Source organism: Thermobia domestica, chromosome 2, assembly GCF_964235325.1.
Source record: "Thermobia domestica chromosome 2, izTheDome1.hap1.1, whole genome shotgun sequence".
Classification (NCBI taxonomy): Eukaryota; Metazoa; Arthropoda; class Insecta; order Zygentoma; family Lepismatidae; genus Thermobia; species Thermobia domestica.
The window spans coordinates 275,150,543-275,178,129 of record NC_137455.1 but is presented as its reverse complement, the minus strand read 5'-3'; the positions used below and the strand labels follow the sequence as shown (position 1 = coordinate 275,178,129).

The 27,587-nt window shown below is 35.7% G+C and overlaps 1 protein-coding gene across 1 annotated transcript in view; it reads left to right on the top strand.

Moving 5' to 3' along the window:
• LOC145678504 (uncharacterized) overlaps positions 1 to 27,587 on the top strand; it is a 278,047-nt gene that overhangs the window by 193,477 nt on the left and 56,983 nt on the right. Inside the window, exon 7 of the mRNA XM_081748724.1 lies at positions 23,731 to 23,812. Within this exon, the coding sequence (XP_081604850.1) occupies positions 23,731 to 23,812 (82 nt within the window). The remainder of the gene's footprint in view (positions 1 to 23,730; positions 23,813 to 27,587) is intronic.

The window sequence follows — 27,587 nt, the reverse complement described above, 5'->3', positions numbered from 1 at the left end:
CAATTTTATTTTGCCTATTTCGACCTTTACTGCCTAAATACATTGCTTTCGTGCCTAATGTTGCCTATTCTATGCATTTTCTTCAAATTAAGCCTTCATTGGGAAAAATGTAATTTATATAACATAAATAATACACACATATATGTGTATATTAAGTGTTTGTAAACACAAGCACGAGGTACGTTGCAATATATATACAGAGTGAACTTCAAAGATGTGCACATACTTCGGAAAGTGATTAGTGATATCAAAAGAAGACAAACAGTCCTCGTGTATTTCGTCTAATTCCGTGTCATGTACAAGTGACAGAGTGCCAACTTGGAATCGAAAATCGAATCCTGACAATTGGAACGAAACCGAAAGATGTGCGCATACTTCGAGAGGTGATTCGTGACATGAAAAGAAGACAAAAAGTCCTCTTGAATGTCACGAATCACCTCCCGAAGTATGTGCACACTTTTATGTCTCGTTCCAATTGTCAGGATTTGATTTTGGATTCCAAGTTCGCCCCCTTGTCACTCCTACACGACGTGAAATTCGACAACATGCAAAAGGACTTTTTGTCTTTTTTGATGTCATGAATCACCTCTTGACGTATGTGCACATCTTTCAGGTTCTCCCAGTACATATGGAATGCATAACAAGCTTCGTTTGTATATATACAATAAAAGAATATATTAACAAAGAAGTATGTTTCTATAGTCTTTGAACATTATCTATGACTTGAACTTATTTTTTAATTATATTGAGTGTTTATCTTCATTATTTCGAGTTACATTTTAGTGCCTATTTTTTAAAATTTTTAGTGCCTATTTTCCAGGTTTTTAGTGCCTAAACATCCGGTCTCTACTGATGACACAACACTTCTAATACAGATAAGACCTTAATGGGAGTTCAAATTAAAAATAATGAAATTTTAGAAATGTCATGAACATGGTTAAGGCATAGCGCTTTGAAGATATATATAATTAGAATCCAATACCGGAAAATACTTTTAAATATTATTTTGAATTTTGTTCTGATAGGCATATTTTTATTCTTATACCTACTGTTAAGAACAACAAAAAATAGGTCTAATAAACATTTTCAACAGGTGCAGAGTTGTTTAGAAATCAATTTAAATGAAAGGGGTAAGATAAGAAACTAATGAGAACTGCATATTGAAATACGATTAAAATTGAAAGCTAATATGATACCTGAGCATGGTGTGATTTCACTAATGCCGCAATGTTCGGTTCAATCTTCGTGACGCACATTATCAAGTCATTTAGAGTACTCAATATTTAAAAAAAAAAAAAAAAAAAAACTGTCCAAGTCTTTTGAACCAAAAGTAGAAATTACTTTATTTTTTATCATATGATCCAAAATTAAGGGTTATGAAGTTTTAAAATTTTCAAACAGCTTCCATTTGAAACAGTATGACAGACCGGATACGGTATTTGCAATATAAATGAAGTGACCAAATTTTTGCTTTAACCCATTCGCTTTTAGGGAAGTTACTGTATCAACCATATACAAGAAATGGATTCTACTATCATAGAAATAGATAGATATTGTGAGGTCTCCGTAATAGGTATATTAAAAATCCCACACAAGCTTATTACAAACCAGAAATTATAAGGTGTTCCTGGCAAGAGGATGTGATAAAATGGGGGTCGTGATAGGAATTCGGTTGAGAACCACTGATCTAAGGAAATACAGATCATGACAGTTCCTTCTTTGTACAGTTTAGATGCCTTTAGACGTTAGATAAAATCAGGATGGTATTGGTTATAGCAATAATGTTCACTCATTTAATAAAATACAAGACGCAAAGATTATTTAACTATCCCACATGTTGGGCTATATACAACTCAAAGCAGGTATAAATATACTGGCAAGAAACTGTATAACGTATTACCATTATATATTCGAAGGATGTGTAATGTCGATTTCGAAAACCAACGTAAAGCATTTCTTGTAAATAATGCTTTTTATAGTATTAATGAATTTGAAGAAAAATGTAAATTATAGCAATCTGATTTTTGTATATTATTGACGCTGTCAATTACAACATTCGTTGTCTAATGACAAAAAATATTTTATTCTAATTATATGCAAAGTTCAACACAATACTAGCACACATCTTATATTCCCGGTGGCTCATTAAAAGTTTCGATTCAAAGGTAGACATATTCTAATATTCTAAAAACACCAATCAGAACGGAGTATTTGTTTCAACTAGTTAGGATGATCTTTGTTAAAAGTGGAAGTACGTACATCTGCTTCCTTTGTTGTTCGTATTGTAGTTATTTAAATCGTTACTATTAATGCATTTTCGTTAATATTAAATTATTTTTTTAAATAACTGAATTCACATTAAAAATAAAATTCCTAAGAAAAATCCCAAACTCAAAACTACCCCTTCATCTTAACAGTAGGCAAAACATGAATTCCTGTTTTGCCTACAATCTTGATAACGTAGAAATCTTGATAAATATTGCTGGGAGGCTAGTAGGCGGAACAGGAATAGGTGAAACAGGAAGACACCAAAAGATGTCCATATTAGGAATTCCTTATTGTCAAAGCATGAAATTTGGTCTTTAATTTTTTTATTTAGAATAATTAAATACACAACATTTTTAAAGTATTAAACCCAGAAGGGAAGAAAAGAGGTGGGAAGAAAAATGGATGGGGATTGTAATTACTATTATATGTTTATATCTCGTAATTCCTTGATATTAAAGTCATAAAATTCGGTATTTGGACTACTCACTTAAAAAATTAAACGCGTGTTTCAACATTTTTAGATTTCCAAACTATACTATGCATAAGTATCAGAGGTTTTATAGAACGGCTTTGTCCATCCATCTGTCTGTCGACAGGTATAAGAGGAAAACCAGTAAGAGATACGAGATGCAGTTTTTTGCAATCGATTCATATTCCAAGGATATGTTACATCTCCTCCGTTAACTCTCTATTCAAACCAGAAGTAGATTAATTAATCATTTCATCGTTTCAACGGTGGTTTCAACGTTTATCGCTATGAAAAGGAAACAGTAACAGATAGCAAGAGGTGTTTTTGAAGACGATTCAGCGTCTGGAGGTAACGTACTTCGACTATCCCGAGCACTTTACCAAACCCGGAAGTGGTTGAAATTTACCACTACTTTTGGTTTCAATACTGATTTCCATAGAGCAAAAACGGTAAGAGATTTCGAGATGCAGTTTTTTTACAATTGATTCAGCATCCCAAGAATAAGTTCCCCTTCTCAATTTATCCTCTATTCAAGACGGAACTGGTTCAGATTTACCATTTCCGGTTTCAATACTTATCGCCATAAAACAAAAAATGGTAACATATAGCGACAAGCGGTTTTCTTCATTCGATTCAGGGTGTAAAGAGAATATACTATCACAACCCGCAACACATTACCAAAATCAGAAGTTGTAATTTACAACTACTTCCAGTTTCAATCCTGATTTCCATGGAGCACAATGGTAAGAGGTATCTATATGTGATTTTTTCAATCGATTCAGCTTCCCAAGAATAGGTTCTGTCTTCTGCATTAACCCTCTATTAAAACCGGAAGTGGTTCGAATTAACCATTACTGGTTTCAACATTTATCGCCATAAAAATGGTAATATATCGGCAAGCGGTTTTCTACAATCGATTCAGGATGTGAAGAGAATATACTATCACAGCCCGCAACACTCTACTAGAACCGAAGTGATTGCAATATTTTACTACTTCCGGTTAGCCACTGCTGATTCTAAAGCTGTATCTAAATAGCATGAAAAATATTCAGCAACACTTCCGCACCTCAGCTCAGGTAAGATCCAATTGGCAATGTGATAATTTGAAACGGGTACAACGCAGGTAAGACATCCCGCGGCTTTGATCTTTCTGCAAAATTTCGTCCCTCAACTAGTTTTCCAGTTTTACCTTGGACAGCAAATTGAATGTGCAAAGCAAATGTACACTTATGTCCAAAATAATTGTCGCATATCTATTACTGTCTTCTTGTAAGAATATAATTTGATAATGATGTTGCAGGGCACTTTTAATACTGATACTATGTGTATAATCGGGAAATGTATATTTGTGGTAAATTTCATAGGGAAAGAATTATAAATACGAAAATTAGAATGAGTAAAACAAAATTTTGCTAAAAGGACAAGAAAGTTTTATTTTCGTTTCATTGTTCTTATTTCCTGCTCTTTTGACATGAAATTTGCCACATACATGTCTTTGCCGATTATATACATACTAACATTATAAGAAATACCGGGCGAATTCGTTATCAAATTATATTCCTACAAAAACATATTTATAGACATGCGACAATAATTTTGGACATGAGTACTTGATTGTTAGTGCAGGGTTACCAGAAAGAAAATGCAAGAATTATAAAGTACAAACGAAAGAATTAAAGAAAATGTGAGGGAAAGAATTGATAGAATACTTGACGAAGTGATGGATTGAAATAGTATTTAACTTACGCTAGAGGAATAAGATACAGTGCCCCGGCAGCAGTTCCTTCAGTAGTCTGGTTGCCGGAAATAGTAGCAATTAGTACGGCAACTCTGACATTAGTTCTAGACATGATCAGATTGGCTTTACTGGCTGGGATACTGATATGTGGAAAGGGACGGGAAATTATCACACTTTTTTTTATTGGTTTCTACCAAAAAAGAAAATCTACAATGATCATTTGCAGGTAAAATATAATTCCCGATGTAAAATATTCTTCCCCCTCCTTCGGATCTCTAGTAGATGAATGTCTTATGATTGGACTAGAGGATAACCATCTAAGAGAAACAGTTGGAAGGAATAAAGCAAATAGGAGTAAAATAATTTTTCTAGGAATGTGAAATGGAGAAAAATTGAAAAAAAAATCAAGTAAGAGATGAAACAGAATAATGTCGAGGGTGGAAAGACAATTGTGAACTATGAAGTAAATGATATATGGTGTTTTACGTAGGTAATGAGAAAGTCGATGATAGTAATGGTATCAAGAGTGATTCTAGTTATCCGACTGAAAGAGAGTGATTGAAACCAGAATTTGTAGATGGTAAGGTAATAATAGTAAGACTGAACGAAAGAAAAAAAATGAAATTGATTTAAACATATTGACGAAGTCAGCAAAACGTATCACAGATATAAATATGATGACGTAGAGGAGTTAATGAGGAGAAATACGATCAAATGTATAGAGAGGCAAAATCAGTAAGAATAGGAAGAAAGTGAGGAAAAACAAATAATAGACTAAAAATTTAGAATTCAAAGACTGTAAGCGAGTAAAGTAGAATTTAGGGATCTGTGAGGACAGTTTTAGATTGAAATCGATGTTTTGAAGGAAAAAATGTATGAAACAGGATCGATCGTGTAATCTAGATATTGATGAACATGACGAAGTAAGCGAATATGATAAGGATTTTCCAGTATCAAGTTTGAGGAAGTTTTAAGTGAGATAAGGAATGGAAAAGCAACCAGTAAAGGTAATATGCAAATTGAATTAATTAAAAATATAGAGGAAAGGGGGAAGAAAGAAATGTTAGAATTTACGGTGAAATATATGGGAGAATGGCCAGATAAATTTTTATAAATGTTTGTTAAGAAATAAAATACATAGAGATGAGAACCACAAACTATTATTCTTAAATTGCATGCAGCAAAAATTCTCCTTCGAATAGTGAGTAGAAGATATGACAGAACAAATGAGGAGGTAGGGTATGGTAGGTAGATAATGGGTGAAAAATTGTTGAAAGAAAAGAAAATATTTGGTTTAGATTTAGAAAGTGCTTTTAACAGGGAATTATGAAATGATAATCATACCTGTTGTTCTGTATGATTGCGAAACATGGTCACTTACTTTGAGGGAAGAACGTAGACTGAAAGTATTTGAGAACAAAATTCTGTCGAATCCAAGAGGAACGGGAATTGGAAATGGCGGAAACTTCATAACAAGAAACTATATAATTTGTACGGTTTACCGAACATTATTAGGCTCATCAAATCTAGGAGGCTCAGGTGGGCAGATCATGTAGCCAGGATGGAAGAAAGTATTAACGCTTTCAAAGTCTTTAACTGGAAGACCAATCGGGAAACGACCATTAGGAAGACTAGGGCAGATGGGAGGATATTATTAAGATGGATCTCACAGAAATAAGAATACAAAGTAAACACTGGATCCAGTTGGCTAAGGTGAGAAGTCAGTGGAGAGCTTCTGTGAACGCGGCATTGAACCTCCGTGTTCCATAGGCCATAAAGTTAGTTAGTTAGTTTAAAAAAAAAAAAAAAAAGCAGGTGGTACTGGCTAATTTCGATCAAACTGCTAAAGAAAGTTGAGGTCGGATGGAAGGATCAAAGACTAAGAAAGATCTTATATATAAACTCATCAATAAATCAGAAGAGAAGAAGTAACAGAGGGGAGTGAGATTGAAGGAAAGTTTTTCACCATCTTCATTTAAAATACATACATTTAGAGAATATAGTTTCTTCAGTGAATGAGGCTAACGATGGGTCTGGCTAAGAAAGGTGGTAGGCCGTGTATCAGCAGGATATATTAAAAAAAAAAAAATAATAATAAAAATAAATCCGCTTTCTAGACGGTGTGACTTGCACTGCGTAATCTGAGCCGAAGAGAATTCGGGGAAGAGCTATGAAGAACATGGATAAATGTAAATAGAGATAGGTAAATAGTTTTAGGTGACTAGTAATATTGTTAGTGAATAGATAAAAATATGAACGTAGAATACGTAAAATCAAGGATGGGAATGATTTGGAGATAAATGGAGAAACTTAGGTGGGTTTAACGCGAAACAAATGAGGAAGTATGTGGAGTGAGTGACTGGTTTGAGTTTAACGTCCCGTTCAGCAGCGAGGCTATATGAGACGTGGACCTACTGATTAACGTGGAATCCAAACTACATTAGCTCCCGCCGGGAATCGAACCCAGGTCTCCCACGGTACGCTAAAAGAAGTATTTTGGAGTAGTAGGGGAGAAGGAACAGTATAAGAACAGTATAGTAAGTGAAAAGGAAGAAAATAATTATGATAGTCCTTAAGGTTAGTTAAAAAATAATATCTTGACGTAAAATAACATGATTGGTTCTTTAGCTTCCTTCTCTCTTTATCATTATTAAAATGCATAGTTACTGGTAAGTGCGAAAATAGAAATCTGAGACATAATGTGCTCAATGTTCTTTTTGTAGTTCACTTTATATAATTTTGATATTGATGTTCATGGTGACTCATATGCAGATGGAATTCATCCGTATGCAACTATTCATATGAACAACTATATATCGATTTTTTTTTAAACCGATTATTAGCACCAAGTGTGTGGGGAAGATTGTATGTAGTACTTCATTTCTCGGTAACTACTTGCCGATTTGAATCGAATTTGGTAGGTAAGTAGCCCATAGTCTGCGGAAAAAAGATCACTATATGAGCCCGGACACAGTCAGGGGATAGGTTCTGGTTGGCTCGCCTTATATAAGGCACTTTATTTCTTGGTAATTATTGGCCGCATCTGAACCAAATTTGGTTGGCAAGTAGCTCATCGTATAAGAAATGAAGATCGCTATTTTGGTTGCTATGCTCAGCCAGCGACAGACTCGATCAGTTCGACTTGTATGTGGTACTGTATTCGTGGTAACTACTGGCTGGATTTGAACGAAATTTGGTTGACAAGTAGTCCATAATCTAAGGAATAATATTTGATGATTGAGCTCCGTCAGGGACAGGCTCGGCTCGGCTTGGCTTGTAGAGGACGTTCCGGTATCATGCACTCGATCGGATTAAGTAGATCCTGCGTTCTTCTTTGACGGATTGTATTGAAGTAAGTTGGTAAGTTTATCAGATGAAATGAGCTGCGTGTGCAACTACATATGAAAATTTACATTGAAGAGGATATTGAGTGGAAGTAAGGATGTGCAAATTTATGTCTGTGGAAGATTTTGATATTTTGTAGATTTAAATTTGTTGACAGTTCTTACTCTATATTTGGTTCATTATGTACTATGTAATGCGGTATCTAGAAGAATGTATCACTGTACGTTATATTGTCTTGGCGTGACCTTACAATTAATATCATAGAAAGTATCCAACAAAAATGTGGAGTCGCCGACGGCTGGACCCCTGTAATCGGCTAAAGTGGAGCAAGGCCCCTTTGTTCGATAGGCATGTATGCAGGAATATTTTCCAAGAGGGGTCCAAAGTTTTTTTGAGGAGAGGGCAAATTCAATATGAGGATAAAGTATATTAAAATTTATAAAAATTACCTCTAAAATTAGACTAAATTTACAGAAAAGTCAGGATTTATGGGGGGCCGGACCCCTAGGACACACCTCCCTGTAGTTCGATGTTTTAGCAGTGCTTCTTCATTAACTCTTTTAGTGAATTTATGACTGCCATGACGTAAAACTTAAAAGTTAATTTGCAGTATAGACCTTGAATACACATGTGGGTGATACGTTTGGCACCTCACTGTAGCTGCAAACCGCAGCTTTTGGACAAGATGTTGCACAGAGTTGTGAAACATGATTGCAGTAAAGAAGTCAGAACGTACCTCAGAGCTAGCTGCAGGCTCTATGACTCACTACTCTTTGACAAGGCCCATTTAAAGTCACAGGAAAAGTAGCAGTCACAAACAGGAGAAATAATTCGGGGTTCCACTTATCCTACCACTTTCAAAGTCAACAAATGTTCACGCTTTCAATATAACAAGGAATAACACAAAAGTAAGACAAAATTAGCGGAATTACATTGGTGAAAATTGAAACATGGTAAATAAAGAATTGTTCTGTTACAGAAATGTGCAGTAGAGTTGGATAGGTAGCAATTTGAGTTGAAAAGTAAAAATAGGGATCCACATTATCCTATCTTCTGTGTGTACTTTATTTCTCGGCAACTACTGACTGGATCTAAACGAAATTCAATGGGCAATTAGCCTACCGTCTGAGGGATAAAGATCGCTGTATTTAGTGGTTGATCTCGGCCAGGTACGGGCTCAGCTTGGCAACAGAGGCTGTGGTTCACACCTTTGCATGAATTCGGTTCAGGTCGGCTTGTCCGTACATTGAAAATATTTTTATTGAAAATATTTCTTTTGATTATTATCTCCCCACTCTCTCCTTCAGTTTGAAAATTACAGTTTGTATAATTGCATTGCGAGTAGTTGACCAAAAATAACTGTAAATGTCTTCATTCTGGTAACTAAATCCATGCCATCTCTGAGTCTGTTAAGAGATTTTTGCGTATCCAATATGCGTAGTCTTATATCAAATATTGCGTAATATTGAAGGGAATCCATATAACAATAGTTCCATCGTATGACTGCTGAAGAATCTGCTTTTACGTTGTATAGATACCAAAGCTGGTTGAAGGCCACAACAGTTTTGACACAATGTTTATGTCGGCTTCTGTTTGAAGAAATACGATAGATAACCGGAAACAATATCAAACAAATGCAAGGATCCGCTTTTTTTATATACTACCATTGTTATTTTTCTGTCAATCGCCTTTTAGAGTTTGTTCTTTAAACGATAATATAACGAAGAAACGAAATACACTAGTCTAACAGACTGTAAATATTGACTTTAGGACAGTCATTCCGTTTAAACAGATAAAGGTCAGTCCTGATATATCTGGTTTTAAGCGTACTGTGCCATTTCTAATTTAGTGTTCACAGAGGTTCCATCAACAGTAGTTTTCGTCTTCGTTTGTCATCATGTCACCAACGTAAGCATTTTATTTCCTGTATATTATTGTGTACTGGCCAGTATTTTATGAAATTCACGTAGAAAAAAAAAAATACGATAATCTTGATTCCTGTATTATTTGAGTATAGACAGTATTAAAAGTTATTATATTTATTTTTTCTTTCTATAATATCTAATATAGTGTATCAAAAGTACGGTTGCCTATGACAAGAATTGAGACCATCTCGTCTCGAAAAAGTGTAAGAGTAGTGTCCTGCGTCGGAAAGTGTATGTTTCTATGGAAAGAGCTTTGCCTCGTTTCGTGGACAATCGTAATAAGTACAGCTAGTTTGTTAGACTTTATTTTATTAGTGGTGATACAAACAGATAGGTAGGAAATTTATGAGAACGGATGATGATGAAGGATTTTCCGGTTTATGTCTTTATGTAACACTTTCTTGAAAGTCATATTTAAATGGGACTAAATTACTAAGCCTCTATTCAGGTTTAGCTTCCTCGGAATCGCTTTAAAGTGGGAGGTCCGGCTGTATTCCCGTTGGTAGCTCAATGGTTCGGATTTCAGTTAGGCTGGAAGTTCTTGTCTCGCATAGTCTGGGTTCTTGTCTCGCATGGGTGATGGAGGAGATTCACCTTCAAACTACTCGGTTGTAAAGAAGGTACTGTACTTCCAGAGTAGGTTTTAGTCTCAGACTGCCAATACAATGTTGGTCAACATAAGTACATTAAGTAATAGTCACATCGGTGTCATTTGAATTGAGTCAAAAAAATCAATCCTAATCGTACTACACAAATGCTTTTAATAGTAAATAATTTAATTGAGGTTTAAACAAATATTGTCACTGTTACTAGAGTGGTGGGAAAACATGACCCAAAAGTGGTAGTTTGCTTCTCTAGTACCATACGTATATATATCTTTGAACTCCCGTTACGCGTGACACACAATGAAATCATAACACAGAACTGCACGGAATATTATGCGAATAGTAAGAGAGGTTAACAGGACACGTTTCTTACATGGAAAATACTCATGGGATGCATTAGTTTCATTCGGGAAACCTGGGAAAAATATAACTGGTTGTGCCAAAAACCAGGTGTGAGGATAGCACGTAATTGAGTAATAACAATCCAGGCTGGAGTGAACGGGATAGAGTCCAATGGTGATGTTTTGTTTCTTCGGTGATGAATATTCGTTCCTGAACCATAGAGTTCTTTCTCTGTATAGATGTCTTGGTGTTAGTGCTGATTTTTTTTGAAATAAGACATTCACATGTTTGTATTCTGGAAATGTTATGCTTTTGTTTATTAAGCTACAATTTAATATTTCGAAAAGATCAAATTTTGAATGAGACACAGTTCCTTATGTAAGTTCAGCTATTACGTATATTGTATAGTTTCATATAGTGTTTTGAAAGTTGTGAAGATTGCGACTTGACGGAAAGTTTGAAGTGTACTGATCTATATTAGAACATTCGCATAGATGGATTTTTTTTTTAAGTAACGTCCCACGATTATGCTCAAAGGCTAAGGGAGATGATGATGATGGTAATGAACGAAATGGTAGCGCTATTTTGCCCGGAGAAGAAATAATAATAATATATATAACACTCCTTTAGGCTAATGAAGTGGGGTGGTTAATGAAATGAATGATTACGGAAGGGATGATGAAATGAGAAATTAAGAGAAAACAGGAGAATCCTGAGAATATCCAATATCTGTGATGTCCGCAACCTGGGATCGAATCAAGGATCTCACGAATTGTTTACATCCCGGGAGATGATGATGATGATGATGATTATTATTATTATTATTATTATTATTATTATTATTATTATTATTATTATTATTATTATTATTATTATTATTATTATTATTATTATTATTATTATTATTATTATTATTACGACCTCAACAGCATCTCTGGTAAAATGGATCTATTTTTACCACAGACAAACTTTGAACTTGAAGTTGAATTAACTTAGAATTGTGTTGTTTGTTTTGACTAACATTGTTTGGTACTCAATGGATGGCTGTAGTTTCATCTCTTAATTTTTTTGTATATCATTTCCCGTCACCCTACGCATGCAGCTGTATCAAAAATTCCTCTTTCTCACTTGTACGAGCGTAAATATCAAAATATTGCTATATACCAGCTGTGGCCAACCGTCCACTTCGGTTCGGTCTACTAGTTGACAGGCAATTCATGAGAGGTAGCCCACGGTGGTCTGAGTCATACTGTGTTGAATATGTTGTTATTGTTTTGATTCCCATTAGCGGACTAGTGAAAGATAAGCAGGTCGCCAGTGATTTTGAAAGTGACAAGTAGTTCTCAGTCCTAACAAGGTTGACCACATACCTCTGCTGCAGGGGCGCACCCACGGCAGTGTTGGGAAGTAATGTAACGCAAGTAACGCGTTACTTGTAACGCGTTACTTTTTAAGTAACGTTTCCTAGTAACGCGTTACATTTTTTCCAAAGTAACTGTAACGGTAACGCGTTACAAATTTTTAAGTAACGTACCTAGTTTGCGTTACTTTTTTCGCGTTACATTTCGGATGAGTAACTACAATATATGTATTTTTTTTGAAACAAATGTTTCTTTCCTGTAAGTGAATTTCTCAGAATGAAACAATCGAGCATGAACTACCTATGTCAGTGACCGACAGTTACAGACACACAGAGAAACGGATAAGTTCGTAGTGCCACTTGCTGTTTTCTGAAGATGAGGACAGCCTTAGGGAAATCACGTGTACTGATTGCAAGCCTCTGGAAGATTTTGTAGATTTTGACAGCTCCAAATCAATACATTCAGTGAGTGAACTAGGAGTGCAATGATACCGGTAGTCTATTTTACTTTGATTGGTGTTGTTTTTATAAAGATGGACAACAAAAATTTTACCGTTCGAACATTTGAAAGAACACTTTTTTTTAAGAGCTGAGGATGATGGTGGACAGAATTTAAAAGTAAAGTGTTTGAAGTGCCCCGGCGGTAAATATTTATCAACAAATAGAGTGCCATAATTAACGATTTACAGTAAGGTGTTAATATGAATAAACTGTGTTCTGATGAGCAGACCTACTTTATTACTAGAAAATAGTTTGCTGATGGTATGTAATATTGGAGTTCTTTCAGATCAGTTTGCTTATCCTAGATCCCGTTGATTATAGAGTAGTGTAATGTTTCTTTATATTCTTTATTTTTAATTTTACATAACATCAGTGTTATTATTATATAATTAGTTTAACAGAATAATAATAAGCAACCATTTTTTTCCTAACGTATAGGGATGAGCACGAGTCAAGCTAAAACTCGACTCGACTCTAATTCAAATCAAGTTTCAAGTCAAGTCAAGGGTAATATCCTCGAGTCGAGTTCCGAGCCGATTCAGTTTTCCGCGTCGAGTTTCGAGTCCAGTCGAGTTTGATAAATGGCTCGTTCGTTTTAAGTAGTCTTGAAATCATGGCCTGATTACACTGGAAAACGAAAGCCATGAGAAATGTAAGCTAAACAGTAATATGGAATACTTTTAGTGTTGCTCACGAGAGGGGACACGGCTCGCATCTCGTCTCGTCTCGATAGCGAGACCACAAGAGATTTTTTATAACAAGCTCAGCTCCGCTCGGCTCAACTGAGAAGATGGCTCGAGCAGGCTCACTTGGGGTGAACCATCGGCTCAAGCTGGCTTGGTAGGGATGAGCCATTTGCTCGGTTCGGCTCAACTGAGCCGAGGGCTCTAGCCGAGTCGGTTGGGTGAGCTAGTGGCTCGGCTCACTTCTCGGTTCGGGTCGATAGTGAATGAGCTGTGAGCCAAGCTGCTCGAGTCGTTGACAATTCTAAACCCGGGCCGAGCAGTTTTGAAGATATTTGGCCAGTGCCCTATAACTTTTAACAGTGTTTGGCTCGAGCCCGAATACTCAAGCTAGACCCTCAACCCAAATTTAGAAGCTCATGAACAATGTCCTTGATTCCTAGACTTCACGACTACCGAGGTTGGCAATCAACTAGTTTTTTAGTATTCAAATACAAACCGCCTATCTTTCTTTTTATATACAGTGCTATAATAATAATAATAATAATAATAATAATAATAATAATAATAATAATAATAATAATAATAATAATAATAATAATAATGTAAGTTGTAGTAGTAGTAGTGTCATTGATAATAATTATACTGCCTATGTAATATACTTAAAGAATGTACTCGAAACTACACACCGGATTTGGCTCGAGTCGACTCGAAACTCGACCCCAATTCGAGTCGAGTTGGAGGAAATTTTTCGAGTCGAGTTCTCGGGTCGTGCTCAAATATGTCTGTTTCTAGTCGAATCGAGTGTCAAAGAAAACTCACTCGAACTCGATCGTTTCCATCCCTACGAGTAACGCAGTATGGCATTTTATCAATGTTACATTATATGAAAATGTTCATATATCAAGTAAAAATTTGTCCTTACATTTACATAAAGCGATTCAGAACGTACAATATTATTATTATTACCGTAAACGCGGGCTACTTGGACCCAATTTTGCAATAAATTCGTTCTTTCGGCCTGTTTTCATCCACGAAAACTCCAAAGTTATTGTCATAACCCATATTAAGTGGAACTACAGGCTTTATTGTACATATCCAGGACAGTTTTAGTTACATATATTGAAAACAAAACACAGGCGATTATTGTAAAAAATGGGTCCAAGTAAGACTCGCGTTCGGGCTACTTGAACCCACCCCCATATTTTCCTACAGAAAACCACTGAAATCTGCTCTGAGACTAAGTAGGACGTAGGTGTTCCAAGAACAACACTTTTTATTTACTGCAAACCACAAAGAGAACATATTAAGAGGTACTATCAAATATAATGACTGTAATAGCTGATTACGTTTTCTTTTACAGCTGCACGAGCCCTATCTATATTAGCAGCGAATCTAGTCGTTGACTGGAGGTGCAGTTTCTAAAATAACTTCACCCAATCTTGACTGGGAAGATTGTCTTAGAAAGCAATGACAGTTCTCCCATGCATGGCTAAATAGGACTTCACAATAAATCTGAAATCAAGTTAATTAACGAGGAATCCGAAATCACAAACTTTATCAAGATGACTAGCGAAGGCTAATTCTTCTTCTTCAGTGAACACTTTCAGATGGTCCGGATTCTGCCTTGTCCTATTCTTTAATCTTCTTTCTATGGTGGAATGACTTATCTTGAAGTGAGCTTCTGTTTCTTTTCGCGACATTTTCCCCGACTGAATTGCTGGTAAACATTCTTCAAGCTGTTGTGAAAAATCAGCATATTTTCGACCTGCAGGCAATCTTTTATATTGATGTACCATTTTGTACCGGTATCCTTAAGGAAACAATGAAAAGTCCTTACTTGTGTGACACGTGACAACAGACCTTTATTTTTCATTGATAAAGATAACAAAAGATGGGGTGGGATAAAGATAACAAAAGATGTGGGACAAAATATCCGTGTTTTCCAGGTCATATGTACACACTTCATATACTGTATAATGCAATTACGCACACATCTTATTGCATATGAGAAAGTTTACCATGTCAGTTTCATTAACCTATATGTAACTACTTATGTGTTTACTTAGCATTGGTTCCACTTCCTTGCAAATAGTGTCCACACATAAAAGTTTGGCGCTCAATAAATACACTCTTTTCTTCAACGACCTTTCTCACCAATGCTGCTCAATCGTAGCCTACCACAGAACTAGTTTCAGTGTGTGTACGCCTGCATTATGATCCCATCTAACGGATCTAACTCTGAACTCACTCATTATTGCAGTGCATATGGGACTTTAAACGTTTTTTTGGTATGGGTCCAAGTAGCCCCTTAAGGGTCCAAGTAGCCCGCAATTACGGTATTATTATTATTATTATTATTATTATTATTATTATTAATAATAATAATAATAATAATAATAATAATAATAATAATAATAATAATAATAATAATAATAGCGGTAGTAATAGTAGTACGGAAAATTAAAGTCATATTTTTTTCACATTTTTAAAGTTTCGGACCTAAAAGTAACGCGTTAGTAACGCGTTATTTTCGAAGTAAAGTAACAGTTACTTTTTTGGGACAGGTAACGCGTTACTAACGCGTTACATTTTAAGAAAAAGTAAAGTAACTTGTAACGCGTTACATTTTTACAAGTAACTTACCCAACACTGACCCACGGGGAGGTAGTCCACCAGGTTCGGACCTCCCAAAATACTTCGTAACTCGACTAACATTTACACACTTTCTTATCATGACTATTCTTGCTTAACAGATAAATTATCGATGTACCTTAAAGATGTAATTTTACACCTCATCTGTATTATTTCTTTCCTTATAAAAATAATTTAGTTCTCTCAGATTTTCTGAGAATATAGATGGCAGTAATTAGCAATTACTTACTGTCTTTTCGGGTGCAGAATAACACAGATTTAATATTAGAGGCGTATTGGAACCCCCAGAAAAAAAAAAAAACTTTCGACCCCTCCAAACAAAAAGTTTGGGTGCGCACCTGTTCTGTTGTATACTATATATTCACATACTATATGTATTACTCATCGTATATTTCTGCCGTTGAAACTGAACATACGGTATAATCAAATAAAAATCAGCAATGTAAAAGTGTAAGGGAGTTCATCAGATTCTCCCCGTTTACAGCACCTGTTCCTTTCTAAATTTTATTTCATTTATATTTCACTGGGGCATTGCGGGGAGAGCTAAAAGTAAAATATCAACTATATCTTAACCTGTTTATTACAGTTTTGAAAATCTGAACACATGGAAAAATCAAGAATAAAGAAATCAACATATTCATAGACGTTAGTTAACGTCAAACAGAAGTAGACGTGTAACCTGTGTACTTTCTTGGAATCTTCTATATTTTTTGTTTGTGAGCTGACTTGTGAATTTGAGTGTATATGTCTTGCGCGATTTTCCATCCTTTTCTCTCTGGTTCACTGTTCAGTTTCTAGGTACTGGCCTTCCGTGTTGCTCCAACGCAACCTCTAAAAATAAAGTCTGTTGTTTGAGTCTCAAGAGAGTGTCAGTTCACGTGGCGTTTATAAATATAGTTTATGCTCGACGTGTTGTGTTGCCCAAATGAGTGGGAACAATGAGACATCACTTGAACACCACGCAGTTACGCAAAAGACAAGAAAGCATTGACTGTACAAAGGTCAGGTATATAAATACCCTATCAAGGCGTCAAAGTTTTGTGCTCTTTCGAAAAAAAGAAATCACTGAAATAAGATCTTCAGAAAAAAAAAATCATAAAATTTACAGAGAATGGAATAGGCCTATAGTGGTTAGATAGAGGTTTAGTATCCCTTTCAGCCAGGCTACACGTGGACCTACAGTTTACGCCGGAATCTAATTCACTGTAATACGTTCAAATTTCAATACTTCCACCGGGAATCAAACCCTGAATCCCGTGGACCACATGCGCACCTGCTAGTCACTAGACCAGCAGTGTTACGTGATATATTTTGAATATGTTAACTATTACAAGAAATACGTACAACTCTGAAAACACCAAGTGCAATATATTTAAAATCAAAATTTAAGAATTAATGACAGTTTTAGGTTATTAATTTTCATTAGCCATAGCATATACTGTCATATTGAAAGTCTTGATGAGGTATGTTTTAATGTCAATTGCACCTTAGCAGGTGACATGTTATTGAACTTTCAGTTGTTGACCACGGATGACATTTTTTGGGAGCCATAAAAATTCGAAAACTATGCAGAAGGAGTTATTCTTAAGCATATCACTTTGCTCAATTCGATGAAATCTATCGATTGACATATTTATATATCTCATCTTTGGTAACTTTTTAATAAAATATATGAAGCGGAATTAAACAAAGACGTGCATGCTTTCTCTTGTACAGTTAATCTTGTAATTACTAAATGTTGTTTAAATACGAGTAACAAAATACTTCTTTCCTCATGTTATTTTTCTCTGTTCTTTATAATATATAAATGAATACAGTGGAATATTTTCAGCAGTGGCGTAGGGAAGGGGTGGGCCCAGGCCCCCCCAAAAGGGTTCCGACAGAGTACTTTAGTACTTCGATGTTTGTAATTTTTTCTCGGAAGAAACAGCAATTACCTTCCATGCACTCTATTTCAAAACAAAATTCCTAGACAAGATGTGTTTACCAACGTCGACTTTATTCTTTAAAAATATTTGCATTTTGGGGATACCGAAATCCAGTTTTCCAAGAATCCCAATTGTCCAAACGGTAGAAAGGAAAGAGTGAAGATGGCCGGATATGTATATGATGGCCTTGAAGTTATTGTTCTACTGTTTGACATAGCAATGACCTCAGTTTTCAAGTATTTTCTTTGACCCAAAGCCTTTGCAGACTGAGCCAGGCAATACTCAAAAGAATCGGTTCCTTTCTAATCATAAAATGAGGTTCCGAAAAAAAAAAAAAACTTAATTGAAGGAAATTGACATATTTGAGCCCAAGAAATCATTGACCTTGACAAAAATAACAGATCACGTGACCTGTCATCGCCTATACCGCCGTTTCCAATAGGATTAACTACAACAGGAAACTTCCACCACCACTGTCTGTTTAATACCGCCACTTTAGCCGCAATTGGCATCAAAGAATGCGGTGATCAGTGGATCTCGATAAATGCTCAGCAGCTAGTTTCCTTAACCTTCAAAGGAAAAGAAAGAAAGAAAAAAGGAGGGGTAAAAATAAAGATTTTCCTGTGTTGTTTTTGTTTCATTCAGATAAGAAATATTGGAGGAAAAATTGTTAACAGGAGAGGGTGGAAAACAATAGTAAAGACTTGTAGCGTGTGACTATCTCGCAGCAATCTCTGATGTTTGATCAATTAGAGCAGTTCAGAAGAGTTGCTTGGGTTACACATGTTCAGGGTATCCAAATAAGAAGTTATTTTGCAGTTGCAAAATGTTGCAAAACGTTTTACAAAAGTGATTAAAGCGAAAAAAAAAGACAATTGTGTTGATTTCGGTGGAGAAAATGTGGAAACAAAGAAACCAAAAAAACAACGGAGAAAATCTAAACAGATATTAATCCAGAGAAAGACTCGAAAAACGTTTTTAAAAAGGGCTAGAACAAAAAAAAAAAAAAAAAAAAAAAAAGTAGTGTTGTTAATTCTGGCGAAGAAAATGTGCAAAAACAGCAATCGAGAAACAACGAAGAAATATCTAAAGAAGCCAGTACTTCAGAGAAAGATTTAAGTATTATTATTATTATTATTATTATTATTATTATTAGAACTAAACATTACGGCGCAACAACGCGCATATATATATATATATATATATATATATATATATATATATATATATATATATATATATATATATATATATATATATATAGGTAGTGGCGTAACTAAGGGCCTGGGGGCCACCCCGCAGACAACGTGGAATGGGGCCCCTTCTCTATGTCCTACATCACGATTTGAGGGCCCCGTGATGGCTTGGGGCCCCTCGCAATGCGGGGTCTGCGGGGCCCTTATTTACGCCCCTGAATATAGGTATAGAGAGAGAAAGAGAGAGAGAGAGAGAGATCACAACACTAAGCCCCCACAAACAAAAATCGTGGCTACGCTACTGATTTTCAGACACTATTCAGTAGACCTACTTACAAATCGTGTTTAGTTGGAATTACCAGTTGTGTAGAAGAAAAATAGTAATTAAAGTTGTTTCTCGTTGAGATAGTTGAGTAAAGTTAAAGATAGTTGAGAGAAGTTAAAGAAACTGATTACTAATAAATATATCATGTATCGTGTCAATAGAACTCTCTCATTGTGATGAAGCGCGGGTGATCTCTAGTTCAGTTCCTCTTAACTACAAAGTTTCTGATTAAGAACCTGAGTTGTGGTTTGGGAGACATTAAGCTGCAATTATTAATAATAAACTTTTTTTTACCTAGTTATTACTTCGTGTTTCTTGTGTGTGATACATCATTTGTTGCAATTGCAATAACTAACGCATTAACATTATACACCACTGTTTGTAAATATTGGAACATCAAGAAAAGCATGTAAATGCATTGAAATTTGTACTCTGAGTTCTATATATGTCTAAACAGAAATGATAAATTTTGAAGCTGTACAATAACTTTAACTTGGATAAGTCAGAATGACGTAAAGTCTCCACGTACTGTACCAGAGCTTCTATACGTTGTGACATCAAAGGAAACGAGCGATTAATGTGTTCTTAAGAAATCGTTGGCTATGCTGCTTGTATGTGAGTCCTCATAGCTTGACGCTGTTGGAGATCCGTGCCGTACGAGTTGGTGACCAACCACATCCCACAGATGTTCGATGGACATATATCAGATGACCATGCAGGCTAAACGACGAGCGGTAACCGACGTTCCTTGAAGAAGGCTTGTACATTCCGGAATACATGTAACCAGGCGTTGTTGTGCGTAAATATGGCGTCTGCATTTGTCTGAAAGAGGGGCATGACCTCGGCCTCTGGAATTTTACTAACATAGCGGTTATTGTTGTGGGTGTCCTCAATGCGTAGCAGTCAAGACGGTGTGTTTTACCCAATTTCGTTCCACACTTACCGTTCGGTCACTGTGATGTTGGCAGATAGCACTCACCACTATAGTGTCTAACGCGTATGCGTCCATAAAAGTAGGTGAAAGTTAAGAACGATTGTTTGCCGTTCAGCACACCAGTGATGGAGGGGTCTAGGACGTTTCGGTGTAGGATGTTTTGGTGTAGGACGTTTTGGTGTAGGATGTTCCGGTGTACGGATGTTTCGGTGTAAGGACGCTTGGCTGTAAAGGACGTTTCGGTGTATAGCCTAATATTTGATTGCATTAATCATATGCTTGTAATGAACAACCATGAAGTGTCATTGTGTAGCCACTCTGCAATAGTGTAAACTGATTAACATTGTTATTGAGTCTCATTGTTATTGCTCAGTCTCTTCGTAACATCGGCGTATTTTTTTCTTTTTTCTGACTTCATGTCCGCCAATTAACTTATTTGTTCCATTTGAACAGCACTAACAAGGAGGCTTGCGGAAGTTAAATTTACTGATTTTGAATGAAACTTTGCATACTTGTAGAATATCAACAAATAATCGTCACGTATTTTTATTCATTTTGACAATGATGCGGGTTTAAGGGTAGAAACCACCCTTTGAACGTTAGAGGTGGTCTCCAAGCGTAAACAGAAAATAATGATTAAAATATAAGATTAAATGATACTGCCAGCTTACTGCCAAGGGGGTTTTAGGACAGGTGATTCAGAACCTGACGTTAAAATTACAAAATTCAAATTGGCGGATCCAATATGATAATTACAATTACAAATAGTCTTCTGGTTTGAAATGTTCTGCAGTTAGCCAAGAACAATTATAATTGGCAGGGACTACTGAGAGAAGGTGCGGACTGATTTGAAACACCTTTCTGTACTTATTTTAACAGGACGTTTGATTAAATCTATAGCCCCAAAAGATGAACCAGTGCCAATGCATTTGTCGCGAATGTGAAGCAACACATGTTATTGAAAAAGAAAATATTTATAACTCTGATCAATACGGTTTAATTTGGAAATTCAGACGGGACTTACTCTAGTGTTTACAGGAACACAAACAGTAGAAAGTGTGGCACAGTCAGTAAATTTTATGACTCGTAGCTACATCATACAGCCTTTAATTTCTGCAAATAGTGTTTTGTTATCACCACTGTTAATTGTTTTGTAGGAAAACAATGGAACATTTGGCCTTGTAGTACAACACAACCTCTTTAAATTTGAAGATATCCTTTTGAAAGCATCAACTCCAGAAAATTTAACATCAAATCTTGTGAGATCATGGTTCCAAGAGATTTTTCTTCAAGCGTCTAATGCAACGTCAATTTTGTTATTAGCTTCGTGGAGTGGTCACAATTCATCAACTTTGAACCTATTTTAAGAACAAAAGAGTAACTCATAACATAAACCATTTATGCAGGAACAACTGGTAGGATTCAGCCTCTTCTTGCGTTCTTTAGGCCGTTAAAAAAAATCTTGAGATATTTTTCTGACACTGTCCTTCTCTACAACTATAACATGAATTTACATCTCCGTAATAATATAATTAAGATCCAAACACTGATTCATAATCAGTTTTCTTCTCCTAGATTTGCTAATCTTATTGGGTATGCATGATATAAAAGCGGTTATTTGGAAGAAAAACCCCCTGTGTTTGAAAGTTTCCTTTCAAAGATTGTGCAGCATTTTGCGATTTGTGCACAGTTATTGCCGTAATAAGGTGTGTGTGGTGTACACAATGTTTATGCATCACATACTTTTTTACTATATATCATTACCATAAAATGTTTTTCCAATCAATTCATAATTATAACATTTGAGGATATAAGAAGTTCTGACATAGAGTGAAGCGAGGAGACTCACTATAAATAAGTAACCCCTGTCAATTGCAGCAGCATTTAATTTTTATTTTATTTATTAATTTATATTTTCTACTTCATGAATTTATTTCTCCCTAACGAATAATTTTCATTTTGAAGAGTGGACGTTTCGGTGTAAACATTGGAACTTTTACACCGAACCAGCCTCACACCTAAACGTCCTTACACCGAGACATCCATGCACCAAAACGTCCTACACCGAAACGCCCTGAACCAAAACGTCCTACACCGAAACAGCCGTATCCCGTGATGGAGTTTAAGTGCTTATTGTAGCCTGCGGCGTTTGTGCTTCTATGTCAATGAAAGCCGAGACAAAGACATACGTACCTCCAGTTCAGCATTCAGCGTACACCATCGACACAGACGAGTCCACACGCGTTATAATAGTCCAGCATCGATTTGGCATTGGATGACGCCGTAGAGTTCACGGCCATAAGAACAGTATATTTATCATACCTTATATAGTCAGTTTTTAGAGTAAGAATTTCGTGTAGAAGTCGTGTGTCTTCCATACGCATAGTAGAAGACCATCTACGTGCACACACACAAACACACAGTTTTTATACAAACAAGGTTAGGGGACAGTTCTTTTCTCCTGAAGCGTGGTTAGATCTACGCATACTTAGTTTACTTTATACGTTTGCTTTGTTTATCTCAGCTTGCTAAAACCAGAAGCAAAGAAAAACGTAATTAAATGTATATAACTACTTCTATCTTTTCTCGCTTCCCATTTTATTTCCTTTAAAATTTTAAAACCAGGTGATAAAACAGTAACAAGCAGTACCTACACATTTCAGGTTAATAATAAAATAGTAGGCGTGATTGAATTCATTAGCATCATGTTCTATAACAATCTCATATTTCATAGTGTATTTCTCCATGTTTACATAAGACAATAGTCCTAATAATAATAACGATTTAACACAATGCATTATCGGTTAGTATTAACCGTGATTATATGCATCCCAGCAATAGTCACTAAAGTCGCATACCAATATTCCACGGGGAAATATTTTACAAGGAGTTTTGGAGATCGGTTTTACGCATGCTGCAAGTCTTTACTCTCACTCGGGTCAGTATTTTTTGTTTGTTTTCAAAAGATATTCAGTGGTTGTATATTTTCTGTTGCTCCACCTTTGAGGTTAAAATATTTCCATTAGTACTAAGTACATATTCTATAGAAGCGAAAGCCTTGTACCGAAGCAATCGCAGGTACTTGGGGTGTTGCTTGTACATATTCCTTCTTTCATGTAGAAAATAATTGTAGAAAAAACTTCGCTAACTAAATTTTAAATATGAAGGTATATTTATCACTCAGAATACTGAACGGAACGAAAGAACGAAAGAAAAAAATACGCTTTTTAAAAAATACACCGAATTTCAAGGAACATTTCTTTCTAAACATTTAAAATTGTTCTTTTCTCGTCTTTGTAGCCACTCTTTTTCATGAAGATTTCTAAAAAAATGTTTTGTTTAATTTCTTGTGAGCATCATAGGTTTACGTTACACTACATATGATCCTAGAAATGTTGGAAAATAAAAAAAAAAAAAAAAAGCTCTAATTTAGGCTTTATTTATGATTAATTGCAGGAAGCAGTTCGGGTCAGCTTATAGCTGGAAACCTGTGAGCCGTAGTGCTAGTGTATCAAGTTTGAATAGCAGTTTTTCTATAGTAAGTATCATTGTTAATAGTCTGGGGTATTCATGGTTTCTAGAGGTTGAAATGTGAGGTATTTCCTCTTTCAGTCTAGTTGAAAACTTCAGTATATCGAGTATAAAAATTATAGTAGTTAGTTTTCATATTTAAATATTAGATCAAAAGATCCAATATATTTCAATCAATTTTTTTTCTTGTAGGCCTTATGTCTGGAGAACTACATATAGTGTAGCCAAACCCAAGCTATCACTTAACTCAGTATGATGTGCTTATTCCGTAGAAAATACGAAAATTCGATTTAGGAGCCGTTCAAAAAAATTGTAGCCCCTGACCCAAAAACTTGGTCAAGATCGCAATCTTTTGATCCATCTTTTGGATCATTCCTAAAATTCTTGTTTTTGGAATTTTCCTATAGTAATTTCTTTTTCAAACCAATGTTTGACTAGAATCGCTGTAAGAGAGTAATTAAAAATTGTAACTGTACTAATTAGTATTACGTAGAGAAGTTGTTTTAATCAATAACATTTTCGCGAGAAATTTTCAGTTAAACCCAATAACTGTTCTTCGAAGTAATTCTGTATTATTGATATTACTTATTATTTACTTGTGTCAATTTGATCAATCTGGAAACAATTTCGGGCTCTAAATTCGAGAGGTAAAATTAATGAAACTAATTCCGTGCCTTTCACGAAGTATGACTACAAACCAAAGATCCTTTGATTGTATGAGTTTATATATATAGTAGGTCATTTAATACAATGATGTTATTTTAGTATGAAGAAACGTTCTTAATGCAAAATGCGTTTGAAATCACAAGTAAACAATAAAACAGAAATGAGATTTTAATTTTTACCAGTCATGGTATTGTAACCATCATTAAATCCGCTGACAATAATTCGATTTCAGTAGTGAATATTTCTACAACAAAAATTAATCAGATTATTAATTGCTAGTGACGTATAAATTAGAGAAATAAGTGAAGAAATGTTCTCAAGAATAGAAATATTGAAATGATAATTAAAAGTCAATTGATTAATAGCATTATTGAAAGCAACTGCACTAAGCAGTTCTTGGGGTAAGAGAAAATTACGGAGCCTACGCTTTTCGTTTATACGTATTAGGTAAGACGGATAGTACAGTCTTTATTAAAATCCTTCCTTTTATATGCCAGTTAGTTACATTGCCTTGCCTAACAGAAGAGTTGCAGTAGTTTTATTTTGTCTTAATAAGAAAGATAATTTTCTGTAAGTTAACAACGTTGTATTCAAATCAGGTCATTTGCACCAAAGAAATGATGAAATAATGTGTATGAAATTGATATGGACTTCGACTGGCAAGTGTATCTATGTAACGTATTGGTCTTTCTTGACTACCGCATTAGAAATGAGTATGAAGATGGAAAATATCAGGGCGGCATGAGAAAGAGAAATAAACGTAAAAGAATAAAATAACATAGTTGAGATGCTATATGTGAAACTTGTAAAAGAGGTAAAGATGGAGTTAAGAGATTAAAAGAACAAAAAGAAATAGAGAAAAGTTTAGAAATGTTAGAACTTTAAACCAGAAAAAAGAAAATCTAAAATTTGACTTCCTATTGCTGGATAGAAAGCAGACTGACTAGGAATTATATGGAAACCTGACCTTAAAGACTAAGTTATAAAGGTAACTAAGGAAGTTGTGTCGCTTTTTCACCCACTACCTTCGAATATCGAAATGTCACCTAAGACGTACCTGAAACATCAGAAATAGTCCTCATCAGCATCGATGACCTTCTGCCAACGTTCTGGAAGGACATGAATTTCATCGCGGTATAACTTCGAGGGCCGTGAAGCGAATGAGGTATCAAGTGCATTTTGCACCTCTACTAGGGATTTGAACTGGCGTCGTCTAAGATTGTCCAAGAATGGAACAAGTAATAATCGGACGGTGCAATGTCCGGGGATTATGGCGCATGCAATAGTGTTTCCCATCCAAGGCTTAAAATGGTGTCCCGGGTCATCCCAGCTACTTGGGGCTTAGCGTTGTCCTGTAATAGGAGGACCCCTTTGCGATTCAGAAGTGCTGGCTCCAGAGTTTTGAGTTTTTCTTGAACAGGGCACAACTGCTGACACTACACAGTTGCATTGATACTCTGACCAGCTAGTAGCAGTTCCCGATGCACAATACCGTGAGCAGTCCACCAAACATACAGGAGAACCTTCTTCTGGTACAGTGCTGGTTTCGGCTGTTTTGGAACTAGTTCATGGGAAGCTGACCAATGACGAGGGAGCTTCGGAGCGCCGTCGAGCTCCGTACAGGACCCACTTCTCATCACATGTCAACATCCTGTCCAGAAATGGTTCCTTCTCAGACAAGACAGCAAAGATACACAGGTGTTTGTTTGTGTTGCCTTCTGGCGCAGAGTCAAATCATGTGGGATCCTTCGTCCCAACTTGTAGTGCTTCTCAAGTTGATGGAGGTGCTGCCGAATGGTTTCTTCAAGAACACTGAATTGTAGTCCCAGTTCCTCACGTGTCTGGCCACTGTTCACCTCAATTGCTGCCTGAAGATTTAATTTTGTGCATGCATTGGTATTCTGGCACATGGTGCATCTTCGAGTGTTCGTCACCGTTCTTAAATTTGTTAAACCACTGCTGCACTGTACACATAGTCACGACACCCTCACCAAAGACCTGGCATATTTTCCGTCCCGTTGCAGTGGTGTTTGATTCCAGTTTGAACTTGTACAGCGTACACGTCCTTATGACAGACACTCTGTGGAGGTCCCATGTTCACTGTTCTTACGCAAGTTCACGATGTAACTGAACTGCCACTACCAGGTAGTATGTTGGATATACCCACACAACAACCTATCTTCGCCTTATTTCCATTCACATTCAACTCACGGTGTGAGGACCAATTGAACACAGACCTCCACAAAAAGCGACAGAACTTTCTTGGTTACCTTTATACTTCAAGGATAACAGCATAATTTTCTTTAAATGAAATGAAATAACATTTTCAATTTTGCGTCCCGCGGTAGGCTAAACGAGACGGTGATGATGAAAAATAAATGAAATGGTGAAATGAAGAAAATGGGAGGAAACGGGAGAGCCCCGAGAGAATCCATGCATATTTGTCCACTACAATAATTTTCTTTAAGAGTTCATATCAGAATGGAGGAAGAATGAAATATAGATTTTTTTTTAAAGAAAAAGGCACTAATATGGAGGTTTTCTTAATTTTTCTTAGAAGTTTTTTATTTATTTATTTTGTCAAAATTATAAAAGCAGTGAATCTTCAGGTAATAAAGGGAAATGGAAGCATGAACGGAGAGAAGAAAATATATTGGGAGACTACCGAATCAGCTTGCCAAGAGAAAATATCAGATAGGACGCATGATAAATGTAAAGGTTTTGAAGGCGCATACTATGGCGAAAATGACGGAAATAATGAAAGTAGCAGGATTTTTAATCAAACATGGATCATAATTACGTTATGAAGAGATTGCAACGTAGACTCACTAGCGAAACGTATGGAAAATGAACAAGAGTATGTACTCTTAACCATCACATCAAATTATTCACTTCCATTGTATTCTACGTTTTTCTAGTTCGTTGACGACCCACTTATTACTTCGTTCAAAGGAGAATAGCATAAAGATAACATGGAAGCAACTGGTCATTAGTTACCTATTCTTTCGCTCCTGGACTCCTTCCTGCTAAAGTTAAACAAAAGTCAGACTTCAGGATATTTATTATAGAATCTTCATAATGCTTTTAAGACTGATTTTAACCCGTTTTGGATGTCA